The sequence below is a fragment of the Panicum virgatum genome, chromosome 2N (assembly GCF_016808335.1).
Source record: "Panicum virgatum strain AP13 chromosome 2N, P.virgatum_v5, whole genome shotgun sequence".
Classification (NCBI taxonomy): Eukaryota; Viridiplantae; Streptophyta; class Magnoliopsida; order Poales; family Poaceae; genus Panicum; species Panicum virgatum.
In genome coordinates, this window is record NC_053146.1 from 22536384 (window position 1) to 22562737 (window position 26354).

The following is a 26354-nucleotide window of genomic DNA, read 5'->3' on the forward strand; positions in this document are numbered from 1 at the left end:
ATTTCTAGCACACAATACCTGCATCAAACCATGATCCAGCACAATGGCAGCTTACAATATTGTGGAGTAATAATCGCCGAAAAAAGTGTAGATCTACGAGATTTGAGTGATTACCATCATGATCCAGAAGAAGAGGGATCACCACCGACCGCTTCAAACCAAGCTGGAGACGGTGAGGGAATGGAAATCCTCCATGGACAACGAAGAGCTAGGGAAGACACCTCCGCCTGATTCATCAATGGAGGATGGCGCCTTCACCGCGCCCATGCCGACACCAACGGTGGTTGGGCAGGTCGCTGCCACTGCTGAGCCACCGCCACATCCGAGAGAGTGGGCCGTTGGTGCCGAGCTGCCACAACGACCTAGGGAGAGAGCCGTCAGCACCGAGAAGCAACCGTCGCCATCAATGGAGGGGCCGCCACCGCCGCAACCAACACGGACAATGTTGATCCCTTCTTCCTTGCTGCGGCCGCCGAGGACATCTCATGCGCACCAAATCGAGGAGAGTGTGAGGTGCAGATGGATTGGGGGAGTGACAATGCGGGGGAGCCCGGTGATATGGTGATTGGAGAAGGATTTGGTTTCCACATGCCCGAATCTGCTGTCTGCGCACACCCTCGGCAAGTACCCGCACAGGATCCGAGCGCACTATCACCTCTAGAAGACGCGGCCGTACAATGAAGCTGCGGTCATCTCTTCTGCCTTGGAGCACGGGAGCTGGCCCGCCTCGCAAGGCGACGGGGCACCCGTCTCTCGGCAAGGCTAGAGGGTTATCTAAAAAATGGCCATCACGGAGACGAAAAAAAATGCCCATACGTGCCCTCAATATTCATTTTCCACCTCAAGAAAATCCTATTGATTTGGAAAACAAAAAAAATGGATATGGGAACTGTTCTCACACAAGTTTATTAAAATTCTAGATAATCTTTTCTTCATGGTATTCCATATACCTTGGCAACATAACACATTTGCATATGACACCGAGCAGCAGGAACATTACCCATCAGTTTCTTTGTACTACTATTGGGAGAATAGAGTAAGATTACTACTCATTCTTATATTAACATTGATCCAACCTTTCATCACCTCCCATCTCCAGACCATAAAACTATTAAGGCACTAATTGTCATCTGAACAGTGAAACAAGCTCACATCAAGCCCTGATATCAATTTCTTCTATAAAAAACAGTGGAAAAGTATAAAAAAAACTATTGCATGAAAGATGCAAACAGCTTTACAGTCAACAGCAGGCTTAGTAGAAGAGCAGAAGTACTCCAAGTGGAAGTATTGCTGGCACCAGCAGTGGGATGGGTCCTGAACTCTATAGTTCCTGAATAGACGTTTCCATTTACAGAGGATTCAGAGGAGGATGACGATGGAGTCTGATTAGGTGCCCCCATGTCCTTGCATGCACCCATTGGTGCCGCAGCCTGCAGACATTCATTGGTGAGGAGTGAGGACATTGATGAAAAACTCTGATCTGAAAAAAGAAATATGACAGAAGTCATATGCTCCAAAAGAGAATGGTCTACAGTTTTCCTGGAAAAATCAGGCCAGGTGCTAATGATCATGAAGAGCAAATAGCATGCTAAGTGAAAGGACCATAAAGTGTTCCAACGTTAAAACTAGGTTTACAATTACCTGGCATGCAGCGATGGTGTTGCAACCACATAATGTGAGGCCATTGATTCTGTCTTGAACATCAAAAACACCACCACCATTGCTTCGCTGCACACAGAATAGTAAGAAAATTTTTATTCGATACAGCAGATATAGCTTGTTTGTAATTCTGGGGATCAAATATTACCATGTAGAAATTCACAGCTATGAAGTTGGGGATTCTATTTCCAGCTGCAGCATAACAAGCTCGGGCTATTTGTAGTAGCCCAGAATTCTCTTTACATGCTTCATTCTGTACAGGCATCGTGGGGAAGTAATTTTGCATAAATAAAGATGCAGATCTTGAGTTCAGTGGCCGTGATTCCTTTCTGTTTGGACAAGAACCAGGCACGATCCCTGGATCTCCAGCTGCCATGACCATGAGAAAGGAAATGTGAATTTCGATACAAGAGAAACTCTTATGTTTGTTGTTGTGGAAGGTAGCAAACACAATTCAATTGTGGATACCTTATAGTGAGCAATAGTTACTGGCCATTACTGTTTCATTTTTCAGATGGAAATTTATAGATGGTCACCAGGTCAATCTGAGGCAAGCTAGCCCCTTGGTTAGGAATACAATTTCTAAACTCAATTCACGTGTTGCGGTAACTAAAGTCACAAATCTATTTTTTTTCAAAAATACAAAGGAGAGCTGTGTATCATTGCATTAAGAAGGAAATAGTGTTGCAAATTTTACAATGGGGGCCATGAGGGGCGCACACACACAATGGGGCCACTAAAGTCACAAATCATATCCTGAGGTCAAAACAACTATGCATCTGTTTTAAACCAGATTACATCAGGTGAAGTTTGTGCAAGTGAGATCCTGAGGACATTTTCTAATTTCGTTTCTTCTTTAGCCAAGATATGTGTACTACTAGTGTGCATAACAATGGTTACCAGTCTGAAACATTTTGACCGATATTGACAAACAACACGTTGTGCATTTTACTTTGTTGATTCTTAGAATTTAGACTGCAGATATGATTATTCAGAAGCTTCAAATGACAAGCAATCTAATTTGTGTGACAATACAACTATTAGTCTTGTCCAGTGTTATAGGTATGTCTTGTTTAAAAAGGTGCATAACATATTGATGAGATTGCTACACAATTTAGACTAGATACCATGTGTTTGAAAAAAATGATAGGGACGTCATCCAAAAGATGCATTCTTGAAAGTAGTCAGCACATTTTCCCCTGAAATCAGTGTAACTAATCTCTACTACTAAAAAGAGTCTAAGGTATCGTCCACAGATGTGACCGTGGCCTCGCTCCCACGGTGTGCCCCTCCCACACGCTCCACCGCCTCCCACCACATCCCCACCGTCTCCCGCAGTCTACTCGACTCGCACGCTCGAGTGCTCTCGTGTGTTGACCGAAATTTGCGCCAACACAATTTGGCGACTCCGTTGGGGAAGAAAGATCTGGTTGCTCAAACCGTTCTATCAAACCCTAGTTTTTTACCTAATTGATCTATAATTTTGTGCGCCATTATTCTTGCATCTGGTCCTTTAGACCGATCGCATCTACATACTCGTGACACTGCATCACGCTGCTCAAGCCGATTGCATTCTACTTTGCTTGCTGCTCATAAATAAAATCAAAAGAAAAGCAAAGTTTGGTCATTGGTTGCTTTATCGTCAAAATCAATTGGATTTGTGGGCTACAAGACCAGAAGATCAAGACTAATTATTGAGCATACATGACGGGTTATTCTTATGCTCCACAGCAATATTACTACACCACGTCTGAGGTACAACATACAAATACATCACATATTCCTAATTAATTATTGTGCTAGTACCACAAATTCTTATGTTGACGTTGCTAGATATAATGATAGTGTGCATATTACATAGGCTAGTCATTGTTCAGATAATGCTTTTTATTATGCACATTATAATAATTCTAAAAACTACATGCAAAGGCCCATGTCAAATAATATGCATACTTTGAATTTTCATGCTACTAGCAACATTCAACATGAACATTTTCATTCATCGGTAGCGGAACAAGTTCATATGCCGATGAGCAATTATCAAAGCCAAACTAATGTGGTGAGTTCAGCCAATCATTATGAGGCACCATATGCTAATAATTATAGTACTATTCGGCAAGGTGTTTCATATATTAATTCATCGGCAGCAAATTCACAATATTTGCCTCTATCTTAGAGTATGCCGATGAATGAGAAAACTGGCCAAGCTGATTTTAGATATCCGGCCAATTATTCTCAAAGTTCATATGCTACACAACATGTTACAAGAGCGAAGGTTGCATCTACAATATCAACACCACATGCAGATTTGAATTCAAATGATTTGGCACCAAGTGTTATTTTTAACCCAAGCCAAATTGATGAAAATTCAGCAACCTCACATGCACTTTCATCTGCTAGTGCAGCAAACATTTTTCCTCCAAATTCGGTCCACACTTGGAACGAATCGGAACAGAGATTTCATGATCTCACTTTTATAGTGGAGGTAATGAATCTAACTTGACAGATTTAACATCGGTTAAGTAAGGTAGAGATGAGTCTGTCGATGATTACTTCAGAAGATTTAAAGATGTTAAAGACCGATATTTTAATTTGTCAATTTCTGAAAGAGACTTGGCTAGTTTGGCATCGGTTAATTTGTCAACAAGGTACGCTCTGCAAGTAATTTGCCCAATTCCAAATCAGATCGTATGCTTTCAGTCGATACATCTGCTTGTGACATGATTGTGAGTAATCCTAGAAGATCGATTGAGGAAGGTAATTTACTTGCTAGCAACAAAATAATTTCAGATAGTATCGGAAAATGCATTGTGAAAATTAGAAAGGCCAATAATAATAATATTTTGGCATTTTAACTTGTTACATCATCATTGCCAAAAAAATTCTCTACATGGTTTACTTGTGGTCATTCTGGAATTAAAAACAAGAAATCAAAACCGAAAAGCATTGTGAAGTCCGATGATGTTGTGATTCAAGATGATAATGGGCCGGATCGACCCATTGGGTCACTGGCCCGACCCACAATAGCAAGGCCAATGGGCCACCGGGTCACCCTCAAATGAGAAACGGTCCATTTAGAGCTGACACCTGTTTACCCGATGGGTCGATAGGGTCGACCCGTGGCGTGACACTTCCCCCACGCGACCCCATCCACAAGTGCGCCGCCAGACTCCTCCGCTTTGGCACGGAGGCGAGTGAGTAGGCGGCGGCGGGCGCGCAGTCCTCCCCTCAGCAGCGGCGACTTGGCAGCTCGCCCTTCCCTCCGACGGATCTCCCCTCCGATAAGCTTCTCGTCTCTCCTTCCTTTCCCACACGATGTCTGTCGGTGTCCCGACCCAGGGTCTGGATCCCAACTAGTAAATGCTGCGCGTTTTCTCGTCCCAGATGATGATGCAAGAGGCAACACAGTAATGCACAGATTATCCTGGTTCCGGCCGCGGGGCCGTACGTCCAGCAAAGGAGGTGTGCGAGTGCACTGTATTATCTTACACCCGGAGTGCTTGTAGTAGGAGGTACAAGCAAGGCGAGAGAGGGAGGGAGGCTCCCAAGTCTCTGCTAGAAGTGGGGTTTGAGCGTGGCGAATAACGATGTCGGAAGCTGGGAGCAGGTGCGTGTGCTCTGAGCGGTAAGTGTCTAGAGTCGACCGACCTCTTTAAGAGATGCCCGCCTCTTCCTTTTATAGACACAAGGAAGGGCGGGATACATGAGTAGGGAGACACGGAAGTCGCCGTCTTCCCCCGAATCGTGGGGGTGCAGTGGTCAAACACTGTAGAAAGTACACTATGGGACATGTCATTTGGCGTGGCGATCATCCTGGCCATCGTCCTTGGTCTCGCGGAAATCGCGCCGGTGCCCTGCCAACCCCTTTAGGCAGAGTGGTCGTTGCTGTAGGGCGTACAATTCTCCAGATGTGGCGTTCTATGGGCCCTGCGGGTCTGGATCTTGTGTACTCCAGCGGCAGCGGGGCACGCGGCGGTCCCGGACCCCCTGGACGGAGTGCTGACGTGCATACTCAGGGGGTCTGGGAGACACGTGGAGGTCTCGGACCCCTCGAGGGGGGAGGTCCGGGCTCCTGGCTGTGAGTGATAGGCGTCCCTCTCCGAGGGGCTCGTGGCGGCACCGGACCTCCTCCCAAGCAGGAGGTGGGCCCAGGGTCTTACGTGTGATGATGTAGAGTCCGGACGACCGGAGTTGGCAGAATAGTACAGGGGGAGTAGTGCCGGGCACGCTCCATCCCGCGTCGCAGGTTCCACAGTATCGCCACAGCGCCCGGGATGGCGGAGCAGTGACCGGAGTTGGCGGATGGGACTCCGGTCACAGCCATCGTGGGAAATGGCGGTCTGACACCATCTGTCCTGAGCATTGTGGAGGAGTGGTTGGCACTTAAAGCCACCGTACGACGGGCGGGTAAGCTGCAGGGCTGTTTGTCCCTTGCGCCGAGGGGTGGCCTCGAGCGAAGCGGAGATGTGCCGCCCGCTCGAGGGTAGGTTCGCTACCCTCGAGCGAAGCGGAGATGTGCCGCTCGCTCGAGGGTAGGTTCGCTACCCTCGAGCGAGGCGGAGATGTGCCGCCTGCTCGAGGGTAGGTTCGCTACCCTCGAACGAGGCGGAGATGTGCCGCCCGCTCGAGGGGTCTCGACAGGAGCCCTCGAGCGAGGCGGAAACCACCCCTCAGTCCGAGGAGAGCGTGGATGGGCCGCACCGTGTCGGTGGGCCACGCGTTTGGGCTTCTTTGAGTCCTTTCCTTTCTTCCAGACCGGAGGGAGTCCGTGGGCCTTTGTGGGCCCGGTTGCCTTAGCATGTGTTTGCGTTTTAAAACGATCTTAGTACCCTGATTAGGGTGTTCCTAATCGTGGTACCCGACAATGTCTCTTCGTCAGATCTCCATGCTTGCTTAAACACGAGAGCTCGTCCGCCGTTCCAAGCCTGAATCTCAAGAGCTCGTACGCCTGATTGTTCTTTTTCTGTAGCTAGGATTTTTTGTTTCTTCCTCTCAGATCTTCTTTGATTTGTTTTAATCTAATAGAAAAAACTTCTTGATATTTCCTTTAATTGTAATACCATAGCAACAACGATGCAGTAACATCCAATGCGGTTATATAGCAGCAAAGTTTTACAGAGGAAAAAAGAATTGATCTTTATTGCTGCTGCAATGACCTTTAGCTTTGGAGATTTATAACTGTAATAACATTTGCCAACTGTGGAGATATCTATTGCATAATGATACCTGAAATGATTGCATATTCATAGGTTTAATTGTGCCGACCCGTGATGCCCATTGGGCATCAAGGCCATAGGCAAAACGTTGATTTGGGTCGGCCCATGGCCTCAGAAATTGGCCTTGAGGCCATGGGGGCCAGATCCAAAGCCAGGTCCGGGTCGGCCCTAGGGGCGGGCCCGGGATTTCAGACATGGGTATTCAAAATATTGAAGAGAATTTTTTTTGATAGCCTAAACTTAATGTTTAGCATGTCTAATTGATTGTAGCATCAATTAACACTAATTGTACACTAGTCGGCCCATTCTCATCCTGAGTTGTGATAAGCTCTAAAGCATCGGATATGAGAAGCACAAAGAAAGATATAGCTGAATGGATCAATGAGGAATCTGAAATGTTCGTTCGCTCAGCTTTAAAACCTTCTCCACAAAAGCATTGGTTAGAGAAAATAAAATACACTTTTGATATGACTTTGTGTGATGAGTTATTTGATGTCTTGCTTGAACAAAATTTTATTAAACCTTTTGATCACAAAGTCTTGCTGTCAACTCTTGATGACTTCTTAGGAGATGCTCGATAATCCTCTCCCAGAGCTTCATCATATGGCTTATTAGCTTAATCCCATAGTAGTTAGTACAACTTTGAACATCGTCCTTGTTTTTGAAGATAGGTACTAATATACTTCTCCTCCATTCTTCAGGCATCTTGTTTGACCTAAAAATATGGTTAAAAAACTTAGTTAACCATACTATTGCTCTGTCAACTAGGCATCTCCACACCTCAATGGGGATACCATCAGAACCCATCGCTTTACCTCCCTTCATCCTCTTCAAAGCCTCCCCGATCTCTGCCTCCTGAATTCCCCTCACAAAGCATCTGTTAGTATCATCAAAAGAGTAGGGCCCTCACTCTCCCCATTAAACAACTTGTCGAAGTACTCTCTCCATCTATCCCTGATCTTCTCAACCTTCACTAGAAGTCAAATCTGTCCCATCCTTGATGCATTTGATTTGCTTAACGTCCTTTGTCTTCCGCTCGCGGATCCTAGCCATCCTATAAATGTACTTTTCACCTTCTTTTGTGCCTAACCGTTGATACAGGTCATCATACGCCTTACCCTTTGCTACACTCACAGCTCGCTTTACAATCCTTTTCGCTAATTTATATCCCTCGATGTTGGCTACACTCTTGTCAAGGTGGAGGCGTTTGAAACACTCCTTCTCCTTAATAGCTCTTTGCACCTCGTCATTCCACCACCAAGTGTCTTTCCCCCTCCTCTTTGCCTCCCCTACTCACAACAAACACCTCTAAGGCCACCTTCCAAACACATATTTAGCCACATGTCATCTGCATCTTCTCCTTCCCAAGGCCCCTCACCTAGCATCCTCTCCTTAAACGTTTGCGCCGCTTCCCCTCTAAACTTCCAGCACATTGTTCAAACAATCTTGGCACGATTGTCCCGATGGACACGTACCTGAAGGCGAAAGTCCGCCACCACAAGCTTGTGTTGAGGGACAACACACTCCTAGCAAGGATAAAGTCGATCTGGCTCGAGTGTTGTCCACTACGAAACGTCGCAAGATAGGATTCCCTCTTCTTAAAAAGGGTATTTGCTATCAACAAGTCATAGGCCAACGCTAAGTTCAAAACATCCTCCCCCTCTAGACTTCTGCTGCCATACCAAAAACCCTCGTGCACTCGCTCAAACCCTACATTAGTCGCACTCACATGGCCTTTGAGATATCCTATGAAGAGTTTCTCGCTGGTAGACACGGTACTAACCAGACTATCTAGATCTTCCCAGAACTGCCTCTTGGTGCTCTCACTAAGGCCTACCTAAGGGCATAGGCACTGATCACATTCAAAGCCGAATCGCCAACTACCATCCAGACTAGTATAATCAGGTCGCTTTGCCTTCTAACCTCTATGATTCCATCCTTAAGGCTCCTATCAATCAAGATACCTACACCATTCCTACTCGGAGTTGCCCCCGTGTACCAAAGCTTGAAGCTAGTATCCTCGACCTCCTTCGCCTTCTGGCCCTTCCATTTAGTCTCCTAAAAGCATAGATTATTTACACGCCTCCTCATTGCTGCAACAACTAGCTTTCGCAACTTACCGGTTAGGGAACCCTATGTTCCATCTATTTATAGGAATCCTAGTTGGCTCGGCTAGCTTCCTTACCCTTCGCACCCGTCAAGGGAAGTGCGAAGACCCTTGCTCATTTTTCACTACACCCGGGCATAGATGTAGCCCGCCACTCAGGCTACGACGACATGACCCATGCTCACTTTTCATCGTACCTAGGTCACGATACGACGCGCCATTGGGGGGATGGCGTCCCAACCCTTGCCCATTTAACACCATACCCGGGTTCTGATGTAGCGATTCACTAAGAGGGTTATGTCCCCAACGAGTTTTTTTTTGTTTCAAATCCATTAGAGTTGCTATTTTTTATGCTAGTTCGCCAAACCTAACGCAACCCTCCTTTACTTGGGCTTGGAACCGACTATGCTGAATTGACTGAGAGAGAGAGAGAGTCTTCTAGTCAACATAGACGGAGTTTTCGACTTGGAAATAATAGTGTACCTAAATTTCCTTACTTAAATAGGTTCTTGAATTAGCTCTCTTCATGTGCTATATAAATGTTCATGTTTGCTTTCATACTATTGTTGTCTTGTTGATACTTGTAGATCCCGATGTGCCTTAAAAACACGATGTTGCTAAGATCAAAAACCAAGTTCACATGATTTGTGGATTGCACTAAAACTACATTACCGTCCGTAGCATAGCAACGCAACTACTTTACCATCCGTAGCATAGCAACACACTGGCATGCAATTATGTACAAACAATTGTCTTGTATATCACCACGTTTGGCGTGTATCTTTTTTTTAGCTGATTATCGCATATGTGTTGCTTAAACTATTCATTTCGTCTTTGATCAATGATCTGTTTATTGCATGTAAATTATGTTTGAGCACTTATAGTTATCTCGATCCTTGGTCTGTACATTTATGAAAAATCTAGCAACGCACAGGCACTCAGAAGTTTAAGACATTTGTCATGTTGGATATACTTTCTTTCCATCATCTTTGATATGTATTTTGCTGCTAAAATTTGTGATTTAGACAATGTCTATATTATCTTCTTGCCACATTTCTTTAAAATCATTTTATTTTATTTGAAAATTATGTGCCCGTACCATCGCATGGGCATTTACCTAGTAGATTTACTAAAACTAATACCATATGGATACGTAGCCACCAAAACAATAGGAGGAAGGAAATCTTCCATTTGCACTTTTGCTGATGATTCCCCTCAGGTTTGCTATGTGTACTTAGTAGAAAAGACGAAATTTCAGAAAAAAAAAACTATTAATTTAGTATGCATCAATGCTCAAACATGAATCTACACATTACATAAAACTTTATAAAAAATACATTTGCAATGCTATAGCACATCCAATGCTACTTTTTACTAGCAAAATGGTAGCACATATTTAACACAAATTCAACAGAGGATATTGCGCCATATGTTAGTAACATTGACAGAAAAGAATGCATGATTTGGTTGCAATCAGAAAGAGTTTTTCACGGTTTAAATACATAATATATTTATTTATTGCAATAGGACAATAGGACCACGTATGTAATTTATGTCCCTTCTATAATATTTCAGCTACCATAGTGAATGGGGAATGGGTAACAAATACTGAACAAGTATAGCACTGTATGAACATCAGATTTTTTTACATTTTGACTACCATCAGTCTAATAATTATGCACAACACCATAATACGAATTTCATGTTCAATCTTCAGTGTAACACATGTGTTCCAGTGGTTACAGTAGTTGGGAATGGCAAGAACACTCTTTTTTGGACCGACAGATGGATGGATGGTCAGAGTTTGGAACATACTCTAACAAGCTTGTTTGGAATAGTAACTGCCATTGGAAGGGGAAGGACGGTGCTGAGGCCCTACATAACAGGAGGTGGATCTCAGACCTAAGAGGTGCACTCACCGTGGATGTCATATTTGAGTATATACAACTCTAGGATCTTCTTGAGAAATTTGAGCTACAACTGGCAGTAGATGACACACACATCTGGCAGTTCTCCACCTCGGGCTCCTTCACTACAAAGTCAGCTTATGAGACACTCTTTAACGGGGCCATCCATTTTAGCCCTTGGGAGAGAATTTGGCAAAGCTGGGCCCCTCGTAAAATGCAAATTTTTCATGTGGACAGTAGCACATAAGAAATGCTGGACAGCTGACAGACTTGCAAGGAAAGGACTCCGCTACCCAGCAGCTTGCCCACTTTGTGACCAAACAGATGAAACAATTGATCACCTGCTGGTTTCCTGTGTCTTTAGCCGACAAGTTTGGTTTGCTGTGCTACATAATCTTGGCCTACAGGCACTCGTACCACAAGCTGGAGAAAGGTTGTTTGAGGATTGGTGGGCATCTACAAGCAGCAGAGTTTCAGGTCAAGTGCAAAAAGGGGTGAACTCCATCATCATTCTTGGCTCCTGATTCTTATGGAATCACCGCAACCAATGTTGTCTTTGACAGAATCAGCCCTAACTCATCCAATGTTATCAGGTTTATCAGCGAAGAAATGCAGCAATGGTTTTTTTTTTTTTTTTGGGGGGGGGGGGGGGGGGGGGGGGGCTGGGGGGGTTTCCCACCTCCTCGCCCTGGCAGTTCCAGCCACTTAGGGGTGTTTTCTGGTCTAGTGTTTCTGGTCATGTCTATTTTTGTAAGAGTCTCTTAACCTTATTGCTAGGGTGGGTTGCAGGCCCTTCTGATCTGTAACATTTTGGGGATCATTACCCCTTTTCTTCTTAATATATTGATGCACAGCTCTCCTACGCGTTCGAGAAAAAACACGTGTTCCAGGACATACTTTAGGCAATTAGGCATCAATTGACAATGGCAACATTGGCATGTACAATCTTATATCATGTACATCTTCAACTAGTATCATCCTAATAACAAAATTAAAATTATTCAAAATTATTTGAACTGAAAACTAAGCGCATGTCTGTACTAAAAACATTAGGAGGATTATGTTGAACAAATCTAACATTCTTATAGAAACCAGTTTTTCTGCAATGCTAAAGTAACTGCTGGTTATTTATGAACATCGCTTAGCAGAGTGTGCTCTCAAGCAGCCTGCCTGGGTTCGAATCTTGCATTTTCTTAAATCAAAGCGAGGGTGCAGTCAGCACCTTCTCGTCCAGTTTTTATTTATGAACATCGCTTTGCTGGAAAAACAATAAAGTCACTCAACATTCACTGGTTTCGGTTCTAAATTGGTATGTGCCTAGATTATACTCATCTTGGTAGTAAACTAATCACTACACAACAACTCCATGCCTGTCAAAATGGTTGCTGTGTGGAAAGTAGCCTAAACTAACCACTACACAACAATTTCATGGCCCATCAAACTGGTTATTTTGGGGAACAGAAAATAACTATGTTAAATAAGGATTTTTTTTTAGAACTAAATTATGTTATTGCATTATCTCAACTCTTTCCTCCAGCTCCCCTTTTCCTCTTCATCTCTCTCTTTTTTCTCTTCCTCCCCCTCCTTCCTCTAATTTCCATGGAGTTCTTGGCGGTAGGGGGGGCTTCAGCCCCCTAGCCCCCACGCTGGCTCCACCACTGCTTAACTAGGAAGATACGGTAGTACACATTGTAATAAAAGTGCTTTAGAATGGTCATCACTATCTACAAATATGCAAAAAGCCATGTGGTTCTATGTCTTACTAGAGCAGGTAGATGAACTTACACTCATTCTCTAGCAAGTAGCTCCACTGGTAAGCTATTCCTTCACTAGCCTCCTTTGAAGCATCAGAAGTAAACACTAGCAACCTGTGGTTCTTTGCAACCATATCTGTGACACTTGGCCAGTCCTTGCCATTAGTTGGCATTTCCGAGATGGGGTACCAATACTTCATCAAGTCAGCAGCATTAAAGACATTGCTCAGTCCCATTGGTGAGCGAACATAATCCTCGATAAATATTGTTACAATCTCTGAGGGATTCTCAGAGAGAAATGCTTCCACCTCTTTTAGTGTCTCAACTGCTGGTACCTAGCATCATAATTAAGTTGAACATTTTAGTCTTGGGGCCCATGCAACATATCTCGGAGTTGCAGGAAAATTTAGGAACAACGAAATAAACTATCATTTACTTCATTTATGAACACAAATTGAATTCTTCCAGGGGGTGCTCTCATCCAAAATTAGGGGAAATAAAGATTATAGTGAAAACAATAAGCAAGCACAAGTCCTGAGTCTGAATATGGAGTCAGAGAATTATGAGATGGGTGATGAAGCGGTAAGTATCTGCAAGCAATAAACTCACAAAAGCGGTGAAGTTGTAGCATTGCCCTTGCAGGGAGTGGCAGAGCCATACATCATCGTTGAGGTCATACATATCAAGCATTAGTCCCCTGACGCCATTCTGCAAGCACCACCACAACAATTTCTTAATAGGTCACACTCCGCTCCAAACATACAAAGTCCAATGAAAAATCTGCTCGTAAGATCCAGAGCCTACCCTCAATTGGTTGGTGACGGAGTCCTCCTGGTTGTAGAACGTGACCCTCTCGACCCCAGTGCGCGAGGGCTCGCCGAGGATGGAGAAGGAATTGTGGGTGACGAGCCACGAGTAGCGGTTGAAGGGCAGCCCCTTCACCTGAACAAGAAGCAAAATCCCCCACATAGTATCAGGATTCAGGCAGAAGGGAAGCTACCGAGAAAGAGACGGAAGAGAGGAGTGAGGTGGATGACAATGGAGGTCGGCTGGATCGCGAGGTTCCTGATGCAGGAGGGATTGGTCCTGCCGGCGGCGGGGCAGCTACCGCAGTACAGGCCCGTGCCGCAGTCGCGCGCGGAGGAGCACGAACCCCCAACCTGATCGGAACAAGAACCACAAGAATTATTCATTCACTGATGCGCAGCGGTGAAGTGAGTTCTGATCGCAGGATTAGCGAGAAAAGGCGCCCAGATTAACTAATCGCGCACCAATTTTAGCAAGAACTAGAAGAATCCGAGCAAGAAACTGGGGATCTGATCAAGCCGGGTCACCCAGAGATAGGTACACCCAAGAGACAGACCGCAGCAAGAATCGGACGGTAGGCTGCCTAGTTACGAAGGAAAGAGAGAAAGGCTGGTACCTGGGCGGAGTAGTGGACGAGCAGCAGCAGCGCGATGTGGAACAAGAGGAGCACGGAGGAGGAGAGAGGCGGCGGCGCCATCACCTGCGGCCACCAAACCAAACCAAAACACACACCCCAACCCCCACCCTCAAGAAAATTAGGATTTTGTCGCCATGAGAAGGTGAGTTTCGCTAGAATACCATCGAAGTTGTGAGTTTCGTTAGATTGTTCTTATAAAAGTTGTTCTCCATATTAGAATGTCATTTTTTTGATTTTTGACTATTTCACAAATTTAGCAGCTCATTTTTTGACATGATTGGACGATTTTGCACGAACTCCGCAAGTGGGAGCCTTCGCGGCCAGAAAATTAGAATTTTGCACTTTATGGGGAGTGGGTTTCGCTGAAATGCCATCAAAATTGTGTGCTTCACTGGATTGCCCTTATAAACATTGTCCTTCACATTAGAATGTCATTTCAACTCACTTGACCATATTACAAATTCGGCAGCTCTCTTTTTTGACCTTATTGAACGATTTTACCCCTACCTCATCTCTCTTATCTGCTCCCCCATTACCTTGCTCTATTTTGTTAACCATAAAAGAAGCAGAGTAGATACTAGAGACTTACTGATTGCTATTTGCTAATGCACTTAGAGCCCAACATCCTTCGGCAACTACTACTATGAAAACACCCGAACGTGGTCGACTACGATGGACGGACAAGGCTGTCACCACTAGCCGCGCTACCACTGCGGTGTCGTGGGTTGGAACACAATTCCTCGCTAGTACTGAGTCAGACACCACGTCTGCTCTCGATACTAGGATTTCTCTTGAGGCCTTCAAGAAAAATCCCCCTCAACCTAGTGAACTAACATGAGTTACACTAGTACGGGCGAGAAAACCCGTAAGGCAAGCTCCGACAAGACAAGAAAGATAACTTAAACTGAACTAGAGGTAAACTACTCCCGCAGACAAGTACTAGTACTTGGGAAGATAAATAATTTGCGGAAAGTAAAGCTGACTTAAGTAAATAAAGAAGATTACTTATATTAAAATAGTCAAAGGAAAAGGTACAAGAGTTTATACCGAGCTCCGATGATGACTCTAGATCCCCGAGACAAGCTCAACTTGACTCTAACTTCCAACTACTAACCTACTCTAGACTTGAGAAGAGAGAATTACTCATTTTAAGTGTGTGTTTACAAGTGAGGGGGTAGTGCTATTTATATGCTTCCAAGATCGGTAGAAGGCCGGTAATTCAGGTAGCGCCCGGTGTACGCAACTGTAGAGGCGGTGCTTAACTTCTACGCGAAGCCGGAAGCCGAGACGCTACAAGGTGGGCCCGGGCGGCCCATCCTAGGCCGGCCGGCCTAGGAATGTGCCACCTGGCCACCGACCTTCTGTGAATGGCCTCTGATCACTCCTGGGCATCGGTTCTTCGGGTATCTTCCTCGGATGCTGGAATCTTGGGCCAGGCGGCCTACCTCCGGAGCCTCTTAGCCCTCCGTTTCGTCGACGTTGCAAATCAACACTCCACATTGCCTCTGGGATGGGTGGTTTCCCCATTTGACATTCTTGGCACTGGCATGTGAGTCTTTGGTTTGAACCTTGTGCCTTCCGGGTCCACCGACAGGATATAAGATGTTCGCCTTTTTCTGGAGCCTTATGAACTTGTCACATTACTCTAGTAAAAATATTAGACCCATGTATGTGGAGGTGTCAGGCCGGTCGGCACGGAATGTGCCGGGCGGCCTGAATCTTCTCTAATTTCGACCATCTTTGGACAGTGGATTCCTGCAAGCACAACCTATCCAAAACTCGTTGAACTTATTAGAATTAAACAAAATATGTATGGAACATGGTGCAAGAACTCAATTTATTCCCGAGAAGTTGACGGTCAAAACGTGAAATAATGGCCATCAACACCCCCCCCAAGCTTAAACTTTTGCTCGTCCTCAAGCAAAACTTAATACTGAGGCTCGGGGAATCAGGAGTTGCGTCAATGTTTGCCCTCTGCAGGTACCCTGCACACAGCATATTACTCTATCCATATATACGTCGAGTAAGTTGGCTCATACCTATTTGTTTAGAATGATTGGGCTTATTTCACATTTCATCCCTTGTCTTGAGCGGTTGGAGGACTGAACAACCTTCACCATAACATTTTCCTGTTTCCCTGTTCAGGTTCATTCTCGGAATGTTTTTCAAGTATGCATATGGTTAAAGTTCCCAGAAGGTGCTCTCAATCCCTCAAGGTGTATGATCCTCACCATGGTCGAAACATGACCAACATCTTCCTATTCTAAGGTTGATATCTGGAGTTTTGGGTAGGAAGAGTGTGACATACCTTGATTACCTGTATTGCCGAGCTGAAGAGTGGTTCATGAGAGGTAGGTACTTGATCAAATTCCGATCTTATGGAATCAAAAATGTCCAGGGGAGAGGGAGAAATGGACTCACACTTTTGGAAATATTTTTGGGTCATTTTATTTGAACTCCTCTTTTAAACTCTTTTGCTAAGGCTCATGGGTACTTCTTCTCTTTCTCTTTTTTTTAAAAGAAGATTACTCCATGTCCTTCCTGATATAAATATTTTCATTAGAAATTTTGAAGAACTTTTGACCCCTTTTTTCTGGAATGAATAGGCACACAATGGGGATTTTGGGCTGGAGTTGTGGTGGATTTGTCCAGCAAAGGTGGATGACAATACCCGGAGTAGGTGATTGTCATGCCAGACATTTTGAGGCTAGCAAAGAAATGGGTACGCAATGGAGAAAGACTGGCAGATGACAAGTACTTTTCCTCAAGCGAACTCACCATTCGACAAAGCTCAAAGCAAATCAAGATAGCCTGTGGTAGCTCATGTAAGATACAACATTATGGCTCTAGATGGGACATGTAAACCAATAGGAAAACCCTTTACTGTAAGCATCTAGGCCCTCTAGGTATGTTTCGGTGATTAATGACAACCATTATTGTGACTAATGAGTTTGTGCAGCTTAATGAAACATTATTGCTCATTTGGTCATATGTTAAAGAGGCCCCTCAATTTCATTATTCAAAAAGGCGATCTCGGTATTCAACTCAAATATATATCAAGACTAAGGATCATTCTAGTCCTAAGTGTCGTAAGGTTGAGAAGGACACTTAGGTTAGTATAGGTTTTATAGTTTTGTAGTGATCGCACTATTAAGAGGGGTTAAGGCCAAGTAACTTGAGCATTGTAACACCCTAATTTTAAATTTCAGTATTTATTAATAAATTTAATTGGCTTTATTTAAATTTCTAAGGTTGATTGTGTTTAGTTGGCATTTAATCTAATTTTTGTTCCTTAATTAATTAAAATTTATCATAGGTTTAAATTTTTGTTGCATTCATGCTGGTGCATACTTTTATTTGAGTGTGGTTTGAATTCAAATTCAAATTTGAATTCAAACTTTGTTTGAATTAGATTTAGAAAAGTAAGAGAAATAGAAAGGAAAACCCAAACCCTCAAACCCAGCCCAGCAAACCCCAGCCCAAGCCTACTTCCCCCTCTCCCTTCCCGCGCGGCCCACACCCCCTCGGCCCAGTTCGCTCCGCTGGCCCAGCCGGCCTCCCCGCGGGCCCAACGCGCGCGCCAGCCCAGCGCTCGCCCGCCCTCACCGCCTGCAGCTGGGCCCCGCTCGTCAGACCCCCTCTCACCGACGCCTGGACCCCACCCGTCAGCGGCTCCCTCTCCCTCTTTCCTTCCTCCCCGCCGCGAAACAGAGCCCGAGATCACCGGCGAGGACGCCGGGATCCTTATCCCGCTGCGCCCCGCCGCGATCTCCGCCCGGCCTCTTTAAACGTCCAAGCCAGACCCCCCCTCTGCACCCTATCTCGCCCACAGCTCCACGCCCGAACCACCAGCGCCGCCGCATCCCTCTGCCTCGCCTCGCCAAGATCCGCCGCCGCAGGTAAGCCCGCCTCCGAGCAATAGCTTGCCTCCGGTGATGCTCTAGCCTTCCTGACCCTGTTCCGCCGCCGCAGCACCCTGGTGCGTCGATTGGAGAGGATCCGAGGCTCGGAAGATCGCTGCAGCGACCGGACCGCGAACTCCGTCCGTGCGCCTCCGCCCGAGCTCGCCGCCGGTCATCTGCGCTGCGTAATCCGACCGCCCAAGCCCTCGGTGAGCTACACTCCAAACCCCTCCTTCCCTTGCGCCAGTTTCCGTAGCCCGTAACCCTTGGCATCGCCCGGCACACTCGCTCCGGCGAGCACCTTCGCTGCAGCGCCGCCCCTCGCCGTAGCGAGCCACGCCCAGCCCCTAATCGGCCGTTTTGAGTGCCTAGGTGGTTTAGCCGCCCCGCGCACAAGCTCCACGACCAAACCGCAGCCCAAAACACCGCCTGTAGCGCCCAAGCCGCCCTCTCCGACGAGCTGCCGGCGAAGCGCCGCCGCGGAGCCTAACTCCGGCGACTCAGCGCCGCCGCCCCCACGCCCGATGGCCCTCGGCCGTCCGATCTAAAATAAACGCCCCCGATTAGAACCCGATGCGAACAGATCTGGACCGCCAGATCTAAAACCAACGGCTTGGATCCAAGGATACCGGTTCGCCTGGCATTTTGTTAAAGAACCCCCCAGTTCTCCCAGAATCAACCCGCAGTCCACCTATTTTGAAAAATAATCGCAGATAGGCCCAAAACTTTGCAAGAACACCCCTGAGCTTCCTAGAATTTGAACCCGCCGTCCAGGCTTAGTCCTTTTGCGTGTTAGCCCCTGGATCTTTTCAGTAATTACGTTTTAGCCCTCGGTTTTAGCAGAAAAGCCCTGGAACTTCAGTTTTATTACAAATAAGCCCCTAGAACTTGTTTTTAGCCCAGAAAATGCGTTTTAGCTCCGTTTTTAGCGTTCTTTATATCCACGCGATCGTTGTAACGCGTAGAATAGTTCTAGAATAGTTTTGTGCGCTGTTTTCATGTATTGATGTACTATTTCTTAGCTTTTTGTTAGTGTCTGCCTGTATGCTTATTTTGTGCATTGTTTTGGCCATGTGTTCGTGAGTAGACGCTGAGCTACCTGAGGAGCCCCAGTACCAGTACCCGGAGCAGCCGTCTTCCGAGCACTTTGAGCAGCAGCCAGAGCAGTACGAGGAAGGCAAGTATAACATGAACAACCTATCACCTTTAAATATAATTTCATACTGCATTTTAATACTGTATGCCTATAAGGACTTTCCTAGCCACTTTATATCCTTTATATATACCTATGGGTTGCATTTTGGTTAGTTGTGCTAGGTTGCTGCGCTATAACACACTTTGGTCCTTTTAATTAAATTGATTAATGGTTTACTTGAACTTAATCCTGAGAGTGGCCCTCTGTGTGGCTTGAGTGGCTCACGTCTCGTTAAAAGATGTTTTTGTAGAAACATGGTTTAGGGGGCCAGCACGGTGCTTAGTGCTTGGTTGGCCACTCTCCATAAGGACCGGTTCATAGAGCGACAACCTGGGACAACAGCGCTACCACAAGGCTAGAATGGGATAGACTTGGCGTAATAATTAGATCTTTTTGGTTTGGAGTAACTTACCTGCGGGGCAAGAGTAGTAAGCTTCAATGGTCCCTGCTCCTCCGGCTTGGTCTGTGCTTGGATTGCGCTCCTGTGCTTGTACCCCCGGAGGTGGGCCCCATCGTCGCCGACCTAACTCTCGCGGTTACGCCTTACCAACGAGATTCTTTTTAAAGGCCTCGTAGTGAGTCGCTGGCCATCTCACCTAAGGAAGTGTGATGAACAACTGGCGTAGCTCACGACTTGTGGGTAAAGATGTGCAACCTCTGCAGAGTGTAAAACTGGTATACTAGCCGTGCTCACGGTTATGAGCGGCCCAGATCCTCCTTTTGATTAGTGAAGTTATCTCCTTCCGACGAGGGAGGTGCTTCTCGGGGTTTACCTTGGTGGCTTGGTTTCAGTTTGGTTCTCAGTAGTAACATGTTTAAATTTGATTAATAACTATGTAACTGGGTTAATGGTAAATCATCAACTCGTAGTAAATAGCTTTAATAAAATTTTGCCAACACTTAAAAGCTAATGCAGTTGAGTCAGCCAGCCTAGAGCCTCATAGTTTGTGTTATACTTGTTGAGTACAAGTTGTGTACTCACCCTTGCCTCTTCTCTACTTTTTCCTCTTGGCTACGCTACTGCTGCTCAGTTCCTGCCGACACGAGGGAGTTCGTCCAGCGCTACCAGGACTACGAGGACTTCTAGGTGCTTCGTCTCCCAGTCGACGTCCCTGTGGCGCCCTGCTTCAGCTCCGGAGAGCTTTTACCGTATTTTGTACTTCGCTTCCGCTGTATCAGACATTTATGTCATTATTGTAATAAATAACATTCGTATTTCGATTTATTATGTCTTATTCGTGATATGTGCTGTGATATACTGTTCATTCTGTTGTATATACGTGTGACTTGATCCTGGCACGTATATGATTGCTCGGTTTATGTTCTTTTATAAACCGGGTGTTACAGAGTGGTATCAAAGCCATATCGACTGTAGGACGAAGCCTAGATAGAACTGGTCGAGTTTTAGGACTTCTTCTCACCAATCCTTGCCTGCTGAAACTATTTTACTATTATACCCCTTGACTTCTTTGACTTTTACCTTTCTTGCCTTGATTTCTCTCTCTGAAGAATAGTTTTCGTAGATTTTGGCCTGAATCAGTCATCTGACCACCATGAATTAGCTAGGTGACCCTTTTATAATAATACGATAGCACGTTCTGCGACGCGTTGTGTTAGTCGAGTCTTTTGCTAAACTCGGCTAAGTTGTGAAAATTGTCTGCTTGTTATTATGCTACATGTTTGATTTGGATCTTTGACTGATTGCATAGCTTAGTAGTTTAAATTTGTTTAGAGAAAATCACTCAGATGTTAAAGTTAACTAATTAATAAAATGAGTTAGATCGTTGGGGGTAAAACAGTCAACTCTATCCTGTCTACTTTATCATGGCTGAGTCTTTTTCCGCAAAGAGTTATCATATCCATCTGAGTTTATTCCTGCAATATCCTTACTCGTGAAATCTTTTGTTCAAATCAGATGGTGAACACCAGGAGCACCGGTTCCGGTTCTGGCCAGCAGCAGGGTCAGAACAACCAGGGTACCGGGATCCCGATGCCTCCGCCTTTGACTCCGGAGCAGTACTTCCAGCTCCAGATGCAGATGATGGCTACCCTGAACAACACCGTTCAGGCTCTTCAGCACGCTCACACTCAGCCTCCGCCTCCTCCACCGCCGCAGCCTCGCGACAGGCGTGCTGAGTTCCTGAGGGGTCACCCGCCGACGTTCTCTCACACGTCCGACCCTCTTCAGGCTGACGACTGGCTCCGTGCAGTGGAGCGTCAGCTGGACATCGCCCAGTGCGATGATCGTGAGCGCGTCTTGTACGCAACAGGACAGCTGCGAGGGGCAGCTTTGGACTGGTGGGAGTCCCACCCAGTCCACGACCGCGAGTCTCTCACTTGGCTCCAGTTCAGGGAGCGTTTCCGCAGCCACAACGTCCCCGCGGGCGTTATGAAGATGAAGCAGAAGGAGTTCCTTGCACTGAAGCAGGTAATCTTAAATATAATCATTCAGCGGTTTCTTTTGAGCTAATGCCCCTTGTTCTATCCTTATGAATCCTGAGTTAATTTTCCGATATCTATCTGTCTTTGTGAATTCAGGGGACTATGTCGGTCACGGAGTATCGTGATCGCTTCCTTCAGCTGGCTCGCTACGCCCCTGCCGAGGTTGCGGATGACCGCAAGAAGCAGGAGCACTTCATGGAGGGTCTTGAGGACTACCTCCAGTACGCGCTGCTCAACCTCCGCTTCGACGACTTCAACCATCTGGTTGACAGTGCGCTCAACACTGAGCGTAAGCACTTGGAGATGGAGGACAAGAAGAGGAAGGTTGTCCCTGTTGCTTCCGGCAGCAACACTCGTCCACGACTCCAGCAGCCCCAGCAGTACCAGCAGCAGTACCGGCCTCCTCAGCAGTACCAGCAGAGGCCACCGCAGCAGTACCCGCCTCGACAGCAGCAGGCAGGTCAGGGCCAGAGGTTACCGGCACCTCCGGCTCGTGCTGCTCCACCAGCTCCACCGGCACCGCAGGCTCCACATCCGGCAGCTCCTACCGGACAGCAGGCTCAGGGACCTCCTCGCACCTGCTTTCACTGCGGCCAGCCGGGGCACTACGCCAACGCTTGCCCCCGGAAGGCGCAGGCGGGACAGCAGGGGCGCCCAGCTCAGCCCAGGGCGCCAGCACAGGGCAGGGTGAACCACGTGACGGCCGAGTCAGCGGCCGAGGCTCCCAACGTGGTTATTGGTACGTTCATGGTTAATTCATATCCAGCTACAGTGCTTTTTGATACTGGTGCTACGCATTCCTTCATTACTCAGTCTTTTGTCGAGCATCATGGTATTCATACTAGCACATTAAAGAGGTGCCTGTTAGTATCTTCACCGGGAGGACAGTTGAGGTCTCACACTTACTGCCCGAGAGTCAGTGTTTCTTTGAGGGGAGTAGAGTTCTGTACTGATCTGATGGTGCTAGACACCAAGGGCATTGATGTCATTCTGGGAATGGAGACTCTGGCCAAATGGGGAGTTCGGATAGATTGTGCTCAGAGGACAGTCTTGCTATCAGCTTCCAGTGGCCAAGAGGTTGTTATCAGTGCAGTAGAGCCTTCTGGATTTCTTCATCAGATGGAGGCTAGACCCACGGACGGTATTCGCGTGGTGTCTGAATTCCCGGATGTCTTTCCGGACGATCTGCCAGGTATGCCGCCTGAACGCGCCATTGAGTTTTGTATTGATCTCTTGCCTGGCACAACCCCTATTGCAAAGAGGCCCTACCGTATGGCACCTATAGAGCATGAAGAAGTCAAGAAGACTATTGATGAGTTGCTAGCCAAGGGCTATATCCGTCGCAGCTTCTCTCCTTGGGCTTTTCCGCTGTTGCTGGTAGATAAGAAGGATGGCTCGAAGAGGATGTGTGTGGATTATCGTGAGCTGAATGCAGTCACTATCAAGAACAAGCATCCACTGCCCCGTATTGAGGATCTCTTCGATCTGCTTCGAGGTGCTCGTATATTCTCGAAGATTGATCTTCGTTCGGGTTATTTTCAGCTGAGGATCCGTCCTGGGGATATTCCGAAGACGGCATTCACCTGCAAGTACGGGCTATATGAGTATACAGTCATGTCCTTCGGCTTGACTAATGCCCCGGCTTTCTTCATGCATCTGATGAACATGGTTTTCATGGACTATCTGGATGTCTTCGTGGTGATTTTCATTGATGATATTCTGATCTTCTCCAAGACAGAAGAAGAGCATGAGGAGCATCTGAGACTCGTATTGCAGAGACTGAGAGAGCATCAGTTGTATGCCAAGTTCAGCAAGTGCGAGTTCTGGATTGACGAGGTTCCATTCCTCGGTCATGTTATCTCTCAGGGAGGCATTGCTGTTGATCCAAGCAAGGTGAAGGATGTGCTCGAGTGGGAGACACCGCAGACAGTGAAGGAAGTCAGATCTTTCTTGGGCTTAGCAGGATATTATTGGAGGTTCATTGAGAATTTCTCCAAGATCGCGAAGCCTTTGACTTCTTTGCTGGAGAAGAATGTGGCTTTTGTATGGACTGATGAGCGTCAGATGGCCTTTGATGAGCTGAAGAAGAGGTTGACTACGGCGCCAGTCCTGACTCTGCCAGACCAGACGAAGAGGTTCACGGTGTATTGTGATGCTTCGAAGGATGGTCTTGGGTGTGTTCTGATGCAGGAGGGCAGAGTGATAGCTTATGCTTCACGGCAGCTACGCCGGCATGAGCTGAACTATCCTACTCATGATCTTGAGTTAGCCGCAGTTGTGCATGCTCTGAAGATTTGGAGGCATTACTTGTATGGGCAGCGGTGTGATATCTACACTGATCACAAGAGCCTCAAGTACATTTTCACGCAGAATGAGCTGAACATGCGGCAGAGGAGATGGCTAGAGTTGGTCAAGGACTATGATCTGGAGATTCACTATCATCCGGGCAAGGCCAATGTTGTAGCAGATGCTCTGAGCAGAAGAAGTTATGTCAACATGGCCGTGGCTTTCCAGATGCCTCCAGAGTTATGTGAGGAGTTCGAGCAGTTGAGTCTGGGTTTCTTGCATCATACCTCCAGTGCAGCGTTTGAGGCAGTACCGACTCTAGAGTCAGAGATCAGGCAGCATCAGAAAGATGATGAGAAGCTGCAGGAGATTCGTGAGTTGCTCAAGAAGGGCAAGGCTCCTCATTTCAGAGAGGATGATCAGGGTACCTTGTGGTACAAGAACCGGATCTGTGTGCCAGATGTGAAGGATCTTCGGAAGTTGATTCTGAGTGAGGCCCATGATACAGCCTACTCTATTCATCCGGGCAGCACGAAGATGTATTATGATCTGAAGGAACGTTTCTGGTGGTATGGGATGAAGCGTTCAGTGGCAGAGTACGTGGCTATTTGTGACACCTGTCAGCGTGTCAAGGCTGAGCATCAGAGGCCAGCAGGTCTGTTACAGCCTTTGAAGATTCCAGAGTGGAAATGGGAGGAAATCACTATGGACTTCATTGTTGGATTGCCTCGTACTCAGAAAGGGTACAACTCTATTTGGGTAGTAGTGGATCGCCTGACGAAGGTTGCTCACTTCATACCAGTGAACACTACTTACTCCGGTGCTAGACTTGCAGAGTTGTACATCTCTCGGATTGTCTGCTTGCATGGTGTGCCCAAGAAGATTATATCTGACAGAGGGTCTCAGTTCACTTCTCGGTTCTGGGAGCAGCTCCATGACTCGTTGGATACGAAGCTGCGTTTCAGTACGGCTTATCACCCTCAGACAGATGGGCAGACAGAGAGAACCAACCAAGTGTTGGAGGATATGCTGAGAGCTTGTGCCATCCAGTACGGCACTAGTTGGGATAAGTGCCTGTCTTATGCTGAGTTTTCATATAACAACAGCTATCAGGCCAGTCTGAAGAAGTCACCCTTCGAGGCATTGTATGGCAGAAAGTGCAGGACTCCTCTCTATTGGGATCAGATCGGTGAGAAGCAGCTCTTCGGTCCTGAGATCATAGATGATGCAGAGCAGATGGTTCAGGCTGTGCGAGAAAATCTGAGGATTGCACAGAGCAGACAGAAGAGCTATGCGGATGGCAAACGGAGAGACCTGACTTTCAGTGTCGGTGATTATGTGTATCTGAAGGTGTCTCCGATGAGAGGAATCCGCAGATTTAATGTCAAAGGGAAGTTAGCACCTCGTTATGTGGGGCCATTCAAGGTGCTAGAGCGGAAAGGCGAAGTTGCTTATCGCTTGGAGTTACCTCTCAGTCTCTCAGGAGTTCATGATGTCTTCCATATATCTCAGCTGAAGAGGTGTTTGCGAGTACCCGAGGAGCAGGCACCCCTGGATGGAGTCGATGTCCAAGAGGATCTGACTTATACTGAGCATCCGGTGAAGATTCTGGAGACATCAGAGAGGATTACTCGGAACAAGCGCATCAAGATGTGCAGAGTTCAGTGGAGTCATCACAGTGAAGCTGAGGCTACTTGGGAGCGAGAAGATGAGTTGAAGAAGACATATCCAGATCTCTTTGCTAGCCAGCCCAGCTAAATCTCGGGACGAGATTTCTTTAAGGGGGTAGGGTATGTAACACCCTAATTTTAAATTTCAGTATTTATTAATAAATTTAATTGGCTTTATTTAAATTTCTAAGGTTGATTGTGTTTAGTTGGCATTTAATCTAATTTTTGTTCCTTAATTAATTAAAATTTATCATAGGTTTAAATTTTTGTTGCATTCATGCTGGTGCATACTTTTATTTGAGTGTGGTTTGAATTCAAATTCAAATTTGAATTCAAACTTTGTTTGAATTAGATTTAGAAAAGTAAGAGAAATAGAAAGGAAAACCCAAACCCTCAAACCCAGCCCAGCAAACCCCAGCCCAAGCCTACTTCCCCCTCTCCCTTCCCGCGCGGCCCACACCCCCTCGGCCCAGTTCGCTCCGCTGGCCCAGCCGGCCTCCCCGCGGGCCCAACGCGCGCGCCAGCCCAGCGCTCGCCCGCCCTCACCGCCTGCAGCTGGGCCCCGCTCGTCAGACCCCCTCTCACCGACGCCTGGACCCCACCCGTCAGCGGCTCCCTCTCCCTCTTTCCTTCCTCCCCGCCGCGAAACAGAGCCCGAGATCACCGGCGAGGACGCCGGGATCCTTATCCCGCTGCGCCCCGCCGCGATCTCCGCCCGGCCTCTTTAAACGTCCAAGCCGGACCCCCCCTCTGCACCCTATCTCGCCCACAG

The 26354-nt window shown here is 46.7% G+C and overlaps 1 protein-coding gene across 2 annotated transcripts; it reads right to left on the reverse strand.

Moving 5' to 3' along the window:
* Window positions 1–904: 904 nt before the first annotated feature.
* Window positions 905–14319, reverse strand: LOC120660066 (PI-PLC X domain-containing protein At5g67130-like). Of its 2 annotated transcripts, none has more exons than XM_039938404.1 (8): window positions 14067–14319; window positions 13681–13803; window positions 13448–13585; window positions 13253–13351; window positions 12675–12978; window positions 1808–2028; window positions 1642–1728; window positions 905–1430 (listed from the first exon to the last, which is right to left on the reverse strand). In XM_039938404.1, the coding sequence occupies exons 1-8, from the start codon at window positions 14145–14147 to the stop codon at window positions 1209–1211; spliced, it is 1275 nt and encodes a 424-aa protein (XP_039794338.1). In that variant the 5' UTR covers window positions 14148–14319; the 3' UTR covers window positions 905–1208. The 2 variants fall into 2 exon arrangements, with proteins under 2 accessions (XP_039794338.1, XP_039794339.1); XM_039938405.1 differs by having other exon boundaries at window positions 905–1480; window positions 14067–14269.
* Window positions 14320–26354: the final 12035 nt, after the last annotated feature.